Consider the following 13,123-nt stretch of genomic DNA (forward strand, 5'->3'; position numbering starts at 1 on the left):
TGAAAGTGGAGCTGATAGGATTTAGAATCGCTTCTTGGATATTTGAAATGTAACAGGGACATGATCAGAATCAAAATCAGCATGAGTAACTAATTGGCTACGAAGATGACTAGAGTCGGTTAAGACCAAGTCAATCGTAGATGGATTTCTAGAAGAGGAAAAACATGTAGGGCTATCAGGGTATTGAATTGAGAAATATCCTGAAGAGCACTCATCAAATAAAATTCTGCCGTTGGAATTACTTTGAGAATTATTCCATGACCGATGTTTGGCATTAATTTTCGCAAGTCAGTTTGGAACAAATTAACTTGCTGTCCAGAGCATTGAAAAGGCAAATAGGCAGCTATGAAAGTATATTTACCAAACTGTGTTTCAACAGAAACACCTAAAGTTTCAAAAACTTTACTTTCAAATGATGAAAACAGTTGATGTTTTATACGCCTATGAATGATGATTGCAACTCCCTTACATGCCCCATCAAGTCGATTATTAGGATAAACAAAAAAGCTAGGATCTCTTTTGAGTTTAGATCCAGGTTTTAAATACGTTTCGGTAATAACTGCTATATGCACGTTATTAACCGTAAGAAAATTAAACAGCTCGTCCTCTTTACCATTCAGAGAACGAGCATTCCAATTTAAAATATTTAAATTATTATTTGGATCCATTAGAAAAACGTAATCCAATAACAATTTGATTTGTAAATTTTACACCTACTTGGACTGCATCAGTCATAGTGGTGGCTTTGAACATTGCATCAATCATTAGATTCAATTGTTCAGTTAGAAAATTAAAATCAGAGGCAGACATGTCATGTGATTTCCCATTAGAATTTCCGGTAGACGAAGAAGCGGAATTACCTGTGGCGGTAGGGTTTTTTCCATTTGATTTGAAACAAGTAGAATGGGTACCCATGGATCGAACAGGGGAGGAGTTCAAATTTTCTGCTATGATATCGGCAAAGGATTTACCGTGGGTAGATACATTCGAAATTGAAAGATTCGAACGGCTACCCGACGGATTAAAATTAGTTTGTGAATGAGCATGATTATGATCTTCCTGATGGGTATGATTCATGATCAAGCGATCGTTAACTGAAAAATGAGCATTGTTCGATACTCTACCAGGCAAATTGCGGAAACGACCGTTATCGTAACGGATATTATCTTTCATCTGCCTGGCACGTGCCTCAATGCCTCTTTTGCGTGATAGGCAATTCCAAAAGTTAGCTTTATGAGGGCCCTTGCAATTGGCGCATTCAAACTTTCTGGTATTTTCTTTCACAGGACAGACGTCCTTAGCGTGAGAAGAACCTCCGCAAATCATGCATTTAGCATCCATGCGACAATTTTTTGTACCATGACCCCACTTTTGGCACCGACGGCCATCAGTGGAGTTCTGGTAATTTCCTCCAGGTTTCTGGAAATGTTCCCATGTCACACGGACATCGAACATAAGTTTTGCTTATTCTAAAGCTTTAATATTATTTAGTTCTTTATTGTTAAAGTGAACTAAATAATATTCTTGAGAAAGCCCTTTCCGAACAATGCCAGATTGGGTTCTCTTTTTCATAATGATTACTTGGACTGGGGAAAATCCAAGTAAATCATTTATTCCATTTTTGATCACTTCAGGTGACTTATAGTCACTTGAGAGACCTTTCAAGACGACTTTGAAAAAATGTTCAGTTTTGTCGTCATAAGTAAAAAATTTGTGCTTCTTCTCTTCAAGATGTCTGAGAAGAAGTTCGCGATCTTTAAGAGTTTCCGGCAAAACGCGACAGTCTCCTTTCTTTGCGATTTGGAAAGAAACCTTGATTCCCCTACTGGTGTTCAAGATCTCCTGCCTACATCCCCCAAATTCGGAACAACTGACCACGATAGGCGGCACTCTTTGCTTCCTCACTTGAATCAAAGAGCCTGGGCTAGAGGCTGCTTCGATTTGGTGTTCGGAAAATTTGTCTAGAGCATCGAACTGATTGCTCATTTCATCCTTGGAAGAAACTTCGCATTCCGGGGAAGCGTCCTTTCTTCCATTCTTGCCACATGTAGTGACAGTTTTAAAACCCACTTTTTTGGAAGGAAGTAGTGAATTCAGAGATTCACCCTTCCTTTTGTTAGTTGTTGATACTTTGTTTAGTTAATAAACGAGAAAGACGTGACCTTCGAGAGGTTTTTTCCCTAGACAGTGTCCAAGAAGGATTACAACCGCTAGCTTTCGCCAACGGGTCCAACGAAAAATCGAAGGCACGGGTCCAAACAAGGATCGTAAAGGGATCAATAGTAGAAAAAATAGTACTGAAAAGAACTGTTTTAGTAGCACTGAAAAGTACCGTTTTTAATTTTAGCACTGAAAAGTACTGTTTATGTAGCACTGAAAAGTACTGATTTATTGCTTTAGGTAGTTTTTAAGAAAACTTCCAAGAGCAGAGAGAATTCGTGTACGCACAGCACGAAGGTACGATGCGCACTGTTGTTTTAACCTGTGTTTTATGTCAACGTACGTTGTATTGTTGTATTAGTACTCGTTGGCAACAGAAACTATCACTGTGTTGTAATTAATTTTGTTTCGTTCGTTTTTTTCCATTAAATTTTATTTGTCTAATAAGTGCAGTTAATAAATCTGAACCTTTCCAGATAAATCTGTACTTGTGGCAACACTGGTCACCGCTGCAGTAAGTGCCTCAACGAGACAACCAGTTTCGTAGCAAGGAGGAGAGGAGAAACGTTAGGAGTAAAATATATGTTTGAAACTTGAATATTCTACCTTTTTCCCAATTAAATTCCATCTGAAATCCAAGTTAGTAATAGTAATCTACTTTAGGCCGCCCTGCCATTTCTAACACCAGTTAAACTTGCTGCCATCACAGTCGTAGTGACAGCTGGCTAAGGCGTAGGGGAAGATGGCCTAATACGCACTGATGGAGTAAAATGGCCCGACTCATTAGATCATTCCTAGAACGTTTAAATTTGTATACTTTGTCAAACGATGTTCACCCAAGAGTTTCTGCTACAACCCTGCGACATAAACTCAAAGATTTTCCTTTAATTTCCCGGTGAAATTCCACGATTTTTCACTTTTTTGCTTAAGTCGTATGATTTGCCGATGATATTATTATCGAATAAGCGTTTCCATGCCATAGAGTAAACGCATGGGGAAGCATGGTTGCTAACTCTTCAATCTTCATACTAAACGGCATTCTACCCCACCCATTTGATCATTTTGAACCACCCCCATTGTTCAACCATCTTTTCGACACGATTTAAAACCGTAAAATAACTAAAATTTGGGAATTGTTTTCAATATGGTAGCTAGCAAATGTTGTAAAGATACTGTTAAGACTTCGTGGATCTTTTTACCAGAAATCGACACAAATCCTTGAAGTGGCATTTTGGACCATTTGACCCTATGTTATAGAATAGTAAGGCGTCGATTTTAATCGATTTTGAAGATGATACGATTCTCTTTGGTGCAGGTATTCTTGCCAGATCCCTGAAGGGGATCTGCCAAAGCCCCAAGCTGCTGGTCTAGAGCCGACGACAACTTCCAGGGTGGGCATTCATTGCGTTGCTACTGATGTCCTTCGTAGCGCCTGATACTGAAGTTCTTGGTAATTGCTTCTTTTGATCGGCTGCAGCCACAACTCTACGAACATAGCAATAATGGAAGGGGGGATTCGACGGCTTACGCCTTTGTAGTTTATGATCTTCGTTCCACAAAGTATGGAGAGTGGTACTGTAGCGCATATTTCACTGAGTCGGGATTCGAGCGAGTAGACACCATGGGCTTAGCCAGGATTTTCATCAGGGGAGGGCGAGCGACATCAAACTCGTTTGTCGCTACGTTTACAAAACATGAGACTTTTAACCACTTTTAACCATGTATTTTTTGTAAGTGGTTAACTAGTTATACTAATCCAACGTATGATCCAGTAATAGTTTCAGAACTTCTGCAGGTTCGAGAAAAAAGTTATCGAGGTTTGAATATTTTTATTGCGGTAAAATAGGAAGCTGCCGGTAGGGGTTAAACAACTTCTTGACTTTTCACATTCATGCAAAGATTCCTGCATAAACTATTTCAACGATTTTTGTTTCTAATTATCCAACAATTATACAAAATATTCATAAAAAAATCATTACCAATTACTAAAGTGCTAATTTTTAGAAATCAATCTAAGATCTTTGCAAGAATAACTATCTAAATTCATATAACCGTTGCTTTTAGATATCCTCAGCAAATTTCACACCATGCTTGTCTCATTAGATTCTTTTTCATGAGGAATTCCTTAGGGTATTGTTCCAAAAAGTATCCAAGATTTTTTTTTTCTTATATCCCTTCACAATCATCACCAGTTCATCCAAAAATAAATTCAAAAATTTCATTAATAATAGCTGAAAGTAATCTTCCAAAACACCAATGGAAACTTACATACTTCCAGAAAGTCCATCAGCAGTTCAATCAGAGAATTCTACATAAACTTTCCCAAGAACACCAAGAACAATTCACGACGAGTTTTTAAAGGAATTTGTTTCAGAATTGCACAGAAAGAAAAATCCATGTAAACTTCAGCGTAAAATCATGCACATGAAGGGAATGCCAGATACGTCGCAAATTTACACGTCAAATCATGTAAAATTACAGTAGCATCATGTAAGTTTCCGCTTTATATCGTGTAATCTAGCATGGGATCTAACCGATTACGCAACAATTCGCATTAATTTACATGCTGTTGATGTAATATTATACGATGTGTCATGTAAATTTGCGACAAATCTGGCATTCCCTTTATGTGAATGATTTTACGTTGGGATTTACAAGGATTTTTCTTTCTGTGTGCCTAGAATTCCTGAAGTCCCATTTTGTGGAATTCAAAAATTTTCTTCTCTGGATCATTGAATTCTTTATGGAATCATCAAACATATATAACATGAATTTCTAGGAAAATCTCTGCATTATTTTTCAATAAATTTCTGCCGCAAATTATGATAAAATTTGAATATAAATTCTGAATGTAATCAAGAAAAAACACTTCGGATAAAAGAAATTTCTGAACAAACTCTCAACAAACTGCGATCTCCAAAAAATATCGAAATCAAAACATGAATAATATAGAACAAAATAAGTTTCTAAAATCCTAATAATAATTCATTGAGGCTCTTCTTAAGGATTCCTCAGTATTATTCAAATTAAAAAAATGTTAGAGAGTCTCTTTGAAAAACTTTTGGTATAATCGTTGTACAGCCCTTAGATACATTCCTATAATAACAGCTGCAGAACTTCTTAGATGTTTTCCTGATACCTGTGATACCTAATATTTTGTGGGAAAAAAATCCTGGAAGAATAGCTTTAATAATTTTTAAAAACGAGTCACAGGTTACATTTTATCAGAATGTCTAGAGCGATTTTTCAAGGCAGACATAATAAAAGGGCTGTTAGTTTATCGAGTTGTTCAAGGCAGAATCTGAAAAAAAAATCAAGGAGCAATATGCAAAATATATTAAGATAAAAGCATTAAGTCATTCAAAAAATATTGTGAATGTTAAACTAATTTTCAGTTATAATTCCTTGGACGAGCTTGACAGAGAACTAATAAAGACTTCTCAATGTTTCTTAGAAAAATTAAAAAGAAATCAATAGGAATTCTTGTGAAAATAAATCTGAAAAACCTTGCATTAAAATATCAAGAAAAACACATATGGACGAATTGCTGTAGGAAGACCTTGACAGATTTCTTGATGAATCTATCCCCAATTCCTTCCTAAATGGATTTATTTTGAGTTACTTATAGCACTGCTAACAAGAATCTTAGCAGAATTCTTGATATTATTGGAGATTCCATAATATAAAATACCTTTCCTCCAAAACATAATATTGATACTCATTGCAGATTACTTGCAAGATCAGTTTTTAATTTCAATGGTTCCATGTACAATCTTCGAGAGAAGCCTTATTTTTATTTCGATGTCAATGAATCTCAATGTTATGTATAAATGCTGCAATCTTTTTTGTGTTTGAAACATAAACCCCTGCGACCAATATTTGATCTATTGTAGTATATCTCGTGTCCTTTGTTAAGTGCATGTCGTGTTACCTTATCACTATTGAGAAGTGATAAAGTATTCGGTTTTCTTACAGTTGTAATTCCTAACATGATCGCAGGAAAGTATTCTAATTGAAAGGTTCCGCTATCTATACCCTTTGAAGAATGTGGTGGGTACACTCTCCACTGGCGCGCCCATTTATCAGTCAAAATCGGATCCCTTGATAAAGCCAAGAAATACCACCGATATTGTCCATGCATCAGAATCCTAGTCGTAACTTCTTCAAACTAGAGAACTAAATATATAAAAGATTAGAAAACAAAATGTTGTATTCGACTTATTATTTTTCCTTGTCTCGAGATCATGCTTGGCAACTGGTAAAACCGAGACATGTCACTTTCAACAAGGTTCAAAAATATAACAAGGATTAAACAATGTTCCTTTGATTACTACAATATGCTGTTCTCTTCATTTGAAGCTGTCAGGACTAGGGTTCACTGGTAGATCTTTACCCCATAACGCACCACGAAAAGGTGATCTACCCGCGTTATGGATATGCTGCAATCTTAATATATTTAAAAAAGAAAATCTATCTCACATGCCAAAGCTGTAAATTTTGATTCTTTTTTCGGCCAGGCAGGGGGAGGCAACGGCCTCCCAAGGCACAGACTTTAATGATATACTATAATACTGAACTCTCCTTTTCTAGGACAACGTGAAAATTTTAATTTCACGTGTTACCTTCGGAAGATTTTTTCTATATTTTAACATTTACGTCATAAATTTTCCAATGGTTTTCGATAGACTCCTTCATAAACTACTTATAGGAATTTTGCAGAATTTTATCGAATATTCTTCGAAATATTTTTTAACAAATAACTAATACTAAACATGTCTTCATGAATTTCTTTAGATAATGGATGCTTGAAATCTAAAAGAAAAAAAAATAGGAAGTTCGTTTCGGAATGTCAACAACAATGGATGGTCGCTTCAAATACTCACTAAAAAATCTATAAGACATTCATGGGTAACTTCTGGTGTACATCGATTTTCCAGTTTGAAGCAATTTCTTAAAACATTTCTTTGTGGGTTTCTGAGTCTTTGCTAAATTAGTGTAGTATTACTATAGAAAATCTTCGAGGAATACCAAGAATGTTTTTCAAAAAGTTTCCTCAAAGTAGTTATAGCTTAAAGTTTTAAAGGAATCGTGGAAAAAGAATCTTCCGAAAATTCCGAAGGAAAATTTCTGGTGCATTTGCTGGATAAACTCGTTGAACAACCGCAGCAGAAAATTTTAAGAAAATAACTGAAAATATATAAATTATCTATAATAACGGTGCGATTCCAGTTATAGTTAACGAAAGACTTGATGACGTTTTTTTCCAGGTTTCTTCATAGCAATTTTATGTTCCTACTTACTTATTTGGTTTTACATCAATTATCTTGATAAGGCCTTGCCAACAATAATTCGCCAATTCACTCGGTTCATGGCCGCTTCTCTCCATCCTCCACTGTGACCCACGCTCTCCAGGTCCTGGTGTACCTGGTCAATCCACCTAGCTCGCTGCGCCCCACGCCTTCTTGTTCCGACCGGATTCGTTGCGAACACCATCTTTACAGGGTTGTTGTCCGGCATTCTTGCAACATGCCCTACCCAGCGTATCCTTCCAGCTTAAGCTACCTTCACGATACTGGGTTCGCCGTAGAGTTGAGCGAGCTCGTGGTTCATCCCTCGCCGCCACACGCCGTTCTCCTGTACGCCGCCGAAGATCGTCCTTAGCACTCGGCGTTCGAAAACCCCAAGAGCTTGCAAGTCCTCCTCGAGCATAGTCCACGCCTCATGCCCATAGAGAACTACCGGTCTTATGAGCGTTTTGTCAGCCGTCAACAAGGATCCGAGGTAGACGAACTTGTCCGCCACCTCGAAGGTATCTCCGTCTATCGTAACACTGCTTCCTAGGCGGAGCTTGTCGCGCTCAGTTCCGCCAACCAGCATGTTCTTTGTTTTCGACGTATTCACCATTAGCCCGACTCTTGTTGCTTCGCGTTTTAGGCGGGTGAACAAATCTGCCACCGTTTTAAATTTTCTCCCAATAATATCCATGTCGTCCGCGAAGCAACCCAATTGTCCGGATCTCGTGAAAATCGTGCCTCGACTGTTAAGTCCGGCTCTCCGCTTAACACCTTCAAGCGCAATATTGAACAACAGGCACGAAAGTCCATCGCCCTGTTGTAGTCCCCGCCGAGACTCAAACGAACTGGAGTGTTCGCCCGAGATCTTCACGCAGTTTTGCACACTGTCCATCGTTGCTCTGACCAATCTTGTGAGCTTCCCGGGAAAGCTGTTCTCGTCCATGATTTTCCATAGCTCTCCACGGTCGATACTATCGTATGCCGCCACAAAATCGATGAATGGTGCGTAGGTGCATTTCCGGAGGATTTGCCGAACGGAAAAGATCTGGTCCTTTGTCGAGCGGCCGTCGATGAAACCTGCTTGATAACTTCCCACGAACTCGTTTGCTATGGGTGATACACGACGGAGAGAATCTGGGATAGCACTCTGTAGGCGGCGTTTAGGATGGTGATTGCACGATAATTTTCACACTCCAGTTTGTCGCCCTTTTTGTAGATAGGGCATATAACGCCTTGTTTCAACTCCTCCGGTAGTTGTTCCGTTTCCCAGATTCTGACTATCAGCCGATGCAGACATGCAGCCAACCTGTCCGGGCCCATCTTGATGAGTTCGAATTTTATGTTCTGTAGCAGTCTACAAAACAAAAAGTGTCATCGAAACCCAATGAGAATATATACTAAGGTGTGGAAGAAGAAGCAATGGCTATGTATTAGTAAAGAGAAAAAAACGTAAACAAAAATAACTACGTCACTAATTTACACGTCTTCTTATAGGAGCTCGCTTGCTTGTAGTTGTGAAACATTTTGCACCGTATACGGATGTCACACACACTAAATGTCTTCTTCCTCACCTCGGTATATATTCTCATTGATCGAAACCCCTCGGTGTCGATACCCGAGCAAAGCTTGAGATCATATTGAAAACTAATTTTGATGTTGTGCTGTCGCGGATTTTGATAACTCAGTTTGTTGTCATTTTGGTCGTTTTAACGGTTAAAATATCAAAACTGAGAGCAGAAAAATGTTCCCATGAAATCAAATTGAAAACTCTTTTTGCTGCCAGTGAAAGCAAATTGAAAACAGTTTCTGCTGTCATTGAAAGCAAATTGAGAACTCGCTGAGATATACATATTTTCGACTGATATTGAAACATGGTTGCGACTAGATAAATGCTTTATTTTTATATTCTCGTAGTATTTAAACATGTAGCACGAATAAATTTATAATTAAATAAAAAGAAAATATAAGTAAAAATTTAAAATGATAGCAGAAAGAAAACAAAATATGACATCGAATATTTCATTGATAAATTGATATCAAATTATGATATCAACTTGATGTTGAAAACAATATATGTTTTCAACTTGCTTTCATTTTGATGTTGGACTTTGCTCGGGTAGCACCTCATCAACAGCTACCTTGCGGAAGACTGTCGCGGTGACAGCGGTTGACAGATCGAACCGATACAATGAACTGTCAGGTTAATGACAAGGCAAAATTACAATATAGCGTGTGCACCAGTAACATGTAATACTCCAGATTAATTGTCTTGAAGTTCTTATAAATTATATTACTATGAATTTATCTCTCAAGTGAATAAGGTAGTATACTTGTGTGAACTAGAACTCGAATTATAACTAAACATTTATTTAACTTAGAACTACATAACGTAAAATAGCCTAATAGTACGGAGAGGACAGTCGATCATAAGAACGTTTGATTGATAGCAGGTGAGAAATTGATATTCTATTTGAAGTTATAATTTCTCATATTCACCAACCGTAATTACATAGGTCTCTTGATAAAACCTTAATCAGCAGGCTAGGTCCGACGAAGCCGAGGAAAAAAAGACTAAATGCACTAAACGTAAGAAGTTATACACCTTAAAACATAACCTAAAACATGCCCTAAAATCTAATCTACATATAAACAGGAATTTAAAACGGCCCTGAACTTCGGACGAATAAAGGTCGTTAAGGATTTGATCGTCTTTTTCTTGCTACAGCGGCACGCTAGTAACAAGAACTTTTTAGGAAGACCAGTCGAAAAAATTTCTAAAATGTTTGTACTAACAAGGTATCCCTGGAGGATAATTTCTGAATAAATTTCAGAAAAGAACTGATGAAACAATTGTACAAATAACTGAAAAAAAAATCCCCGCAGTAATGTCTTGAAAGAATCCGATATAAGATGACATAAATAATTGCCAATTCTCTGGAAAAATTAAACTTCTTTAAGGATTCCCTAAAATACCTTGCAGAAATTTCAAAATATGATGAAGGAATATTTAAAATAAATCCTGGAATAACTGTTTAAAAGAATCCTTAGATAATATTATTTGATGACTATAATCAAATTCCGGAATTTCTGTAACATTATTTTCTTGAAAAGACTTTCACGACTGCAAGAGTTGTTCATAAAAAATAGCTTGAAAGAGCATTGCTTACTTTATCTGAAAAAAATGTATTTATAGAACCACAAAAGAACTCATAAAGAAAGTTCTGGAAATTTGGTGGAGATTCTTTAGAGAAGCACTTGAAAAATTTCTAGAAGTTGCTTGTGTACCCATTCAACATTATTTGCCAATGCGTGATTATTTGCCAAAAATCATGCATGTTTCATGTACAGCGATACTTGCTTTGTTGTTCTTTGAGGCCCATCGTCAGCAGATACCAACATTGAATTGGTAATTTCTGCTAAGTTATTGCGATTTAGATGATACTTTCTGGATATATATATGATCTGTCAATTTAAACAACTTAACGCGATTCTATGTTGCACTTTTTACGACATGTTTCGCTATCAACACAGATTGTCGTTTATAAATCGTGTTGGGATTTATATACAACTTATGATGAACATTGATAACGTTTAATTTGACATCTTGTGCGATTCTGATTTTTGACGTACGAAATTGTGATATTGGATGCACATTTTTGTACGATACCTGGTTCACTGGGTAGGATCTGGAATAAATTTTGTAGAACAATCTTAAAAAATTTCCGGGAAAATTTCTAAGCGAATACCCCTACTGGGGTGTATCTGAAAGATTTATCACTTCGGTCCAGAGTTGCCACTTATACAGATTTATCTGCATTTGACAGATTTTCTCGACAATTTTGTGACCAAGGATCTGTATATACAGATTACAGATATTTTGGAAATGAAGATGTACAGATTCTGTATATTGAACTTTACCAAAATTATACAGAATTATGCATTGTCACATCTCAGATTTTGGAATTGTAATTAAAAATGATTAGTAAAGTATTGATTTTGCGGTTTATTTTTTATCTCTATCTCAGTTTTTAGGGCTATCGCTTAATTTATTATCTCGCCCTGAAAGCCATTTGGTAACCAAGAGTGTAGCTTGTTGTTACTATGCAAACGAATGGATTTACATGTTATTTAACAATGCTACGATGATGAGAAGATCCTCCTCTCTTTCTCAACGGCGATAGTTTGTATTTTGGTCTATTAATTTGCTTAAAAACAACAAGCTACACTTCGTGAAATTTCGGATAACCTTTAATAGTAGTGGAACTTAAAACTTGGTAGACTAAGGTACCAACCCTAGTTCATACAAAAAATCCATTTACCTACTCTATGAGTAAGTGTGTTTACTGATGCTGATTCAGCCCGAACTAACACGGCAAGCATTTTTCATATTTCATACATTGTAGATTAAGCACCAATGTGACTGGATGCACTTACCTTACACTGGACGCCAGCGATAGGGCACTCAGCGAGCTTCGCCTGGACACCTGATCCCAGAGCTCTTGCTGTTTGTTGAACAACTCCGGGTTGATCTCTCCACCCCATCCTCGGTTCTGTAATGAAAGACATGAGTGGACATATGATGCATTATTCAAAATACAATGTGTAAAAGACTGTTGGGTATTTGGTATAGGAATGGTTGACAGATATTGTATTTCTTAATGTTTCTGAATAACAATCAGATAAAAATAATTGTCTGTTCATATTTATACGATTTTTTTTTTCTGTTGTCGGCAAATAGAACAATAACTCAAAATCAATGTATTTATTTAAAAAAAAAATAGGTTACAAAATTCTTTACCGTTATGTATCAACCATTACCAAGTTCGATTCGATAACTCCTTACATACCCTGTATTCACCGGCTTTCTTCCGCAGCTCCAGCACTTCCTTGTACCAGGCGCTGTCCATGGCGGCACTGTTTCGCAACGCGGCTCCACCATCCTGTTCCGGCTCGAAACCGTACCGTTCCTTTTCCGACTTGAATGCCTTGAGTTTGTGCTCGACCACTGCCGCGTCCCGTCTAGGTCGGACGGTAGCAGAAAAAAAGACATCTGAATTAGAATTATGGAACCGGACCGTTAACGTCGTTTCAGCAGAAATGAAACACATTTTGCCGAATTAGGAGGCAATATGGCAAAGAGGTTTTTCCCCAATCGCACAGTGGTGCGGTTTAATACAAAGGTCGGACAAAACTTCGGGATTGCCCGGAATGAATGGGAATCGATAATTTACCAAGTTTATGTGATCCTCAAAGTAGTTTTCAAAGAAATAAATAATGATTCAGTATTTCGTTATATCGATGGAATTTGTCCGGATATTTTTTTTTAACAAATTCATATAGTTAGAATGTAGATGAAACGCAAAAAATGAACAAAATCTTAAAGGAGAAATGCAGCTCAATACCACATCGAGTTGAGAATGACAAAATTTATTGAAGACTCAGGCTTCTTAAATCAGTTTCACTCAGAAGGTACCATGAGCACTTCATAAACAGCAATTAGAATCTTAGTTGCGCATCACCTATACAGTAACATATCTCTCTCTAGGAAAGATTAAGGTTTTTTTTTGCGAATTCAGCACGTAAAAGGAGCAGCGGAAAGAACAGATCGGTATCTATTGAAAGTCTTCATAGACGAAGAAAAACAGAATACACTGTGTACAACAAATAAT

General features: G+C 37.1%; 1 protein-coding gene across 10 annotated transcripts in view; it reads right to left on the minus strand.

The window, feature by feature from the left end:
• Positions 1–13,123, minus strand: part of LOC5564690 (rhoGEF domain-containing protein gxcI) — a 179,198-nt gene that overhangs the window by 34,122 nt on the left and 131,953 nt on the right. For all 10 annotated transcript variants that reach the window (XM_021837312.1, XM_021837315.1, XM_021837313.1 and 7 more), the window contains 2 exons: positions 12,302–12,473; positions 11,889–12,004 (listed from right to left, as the gene is read on the minus strand). In XM_021837312.1, coding sequence (XP_021693004.1) covers positions 11,889–12,004; positions 12,302–12,473 — 288 coding nt within the window. The remainder of the gene's footprint in view (positions 1–11,888; positions 12,005–12,301; positions 12,474–13,123) is intronic.

This window comes from Aedes aegypti, chromosome 1 (assembly GCF_002204515.2).
Source record: "Aedes aegypti strain LVP_AGWG chromosome 1, AaegL5.0 Primary Assembly, whole genome shotgun sequence".
NCBI lineage: Eukaryota > Metazoa > Arthropoda > Insecta > Diptera > Culicidae > Aedes > Aedes aegypti.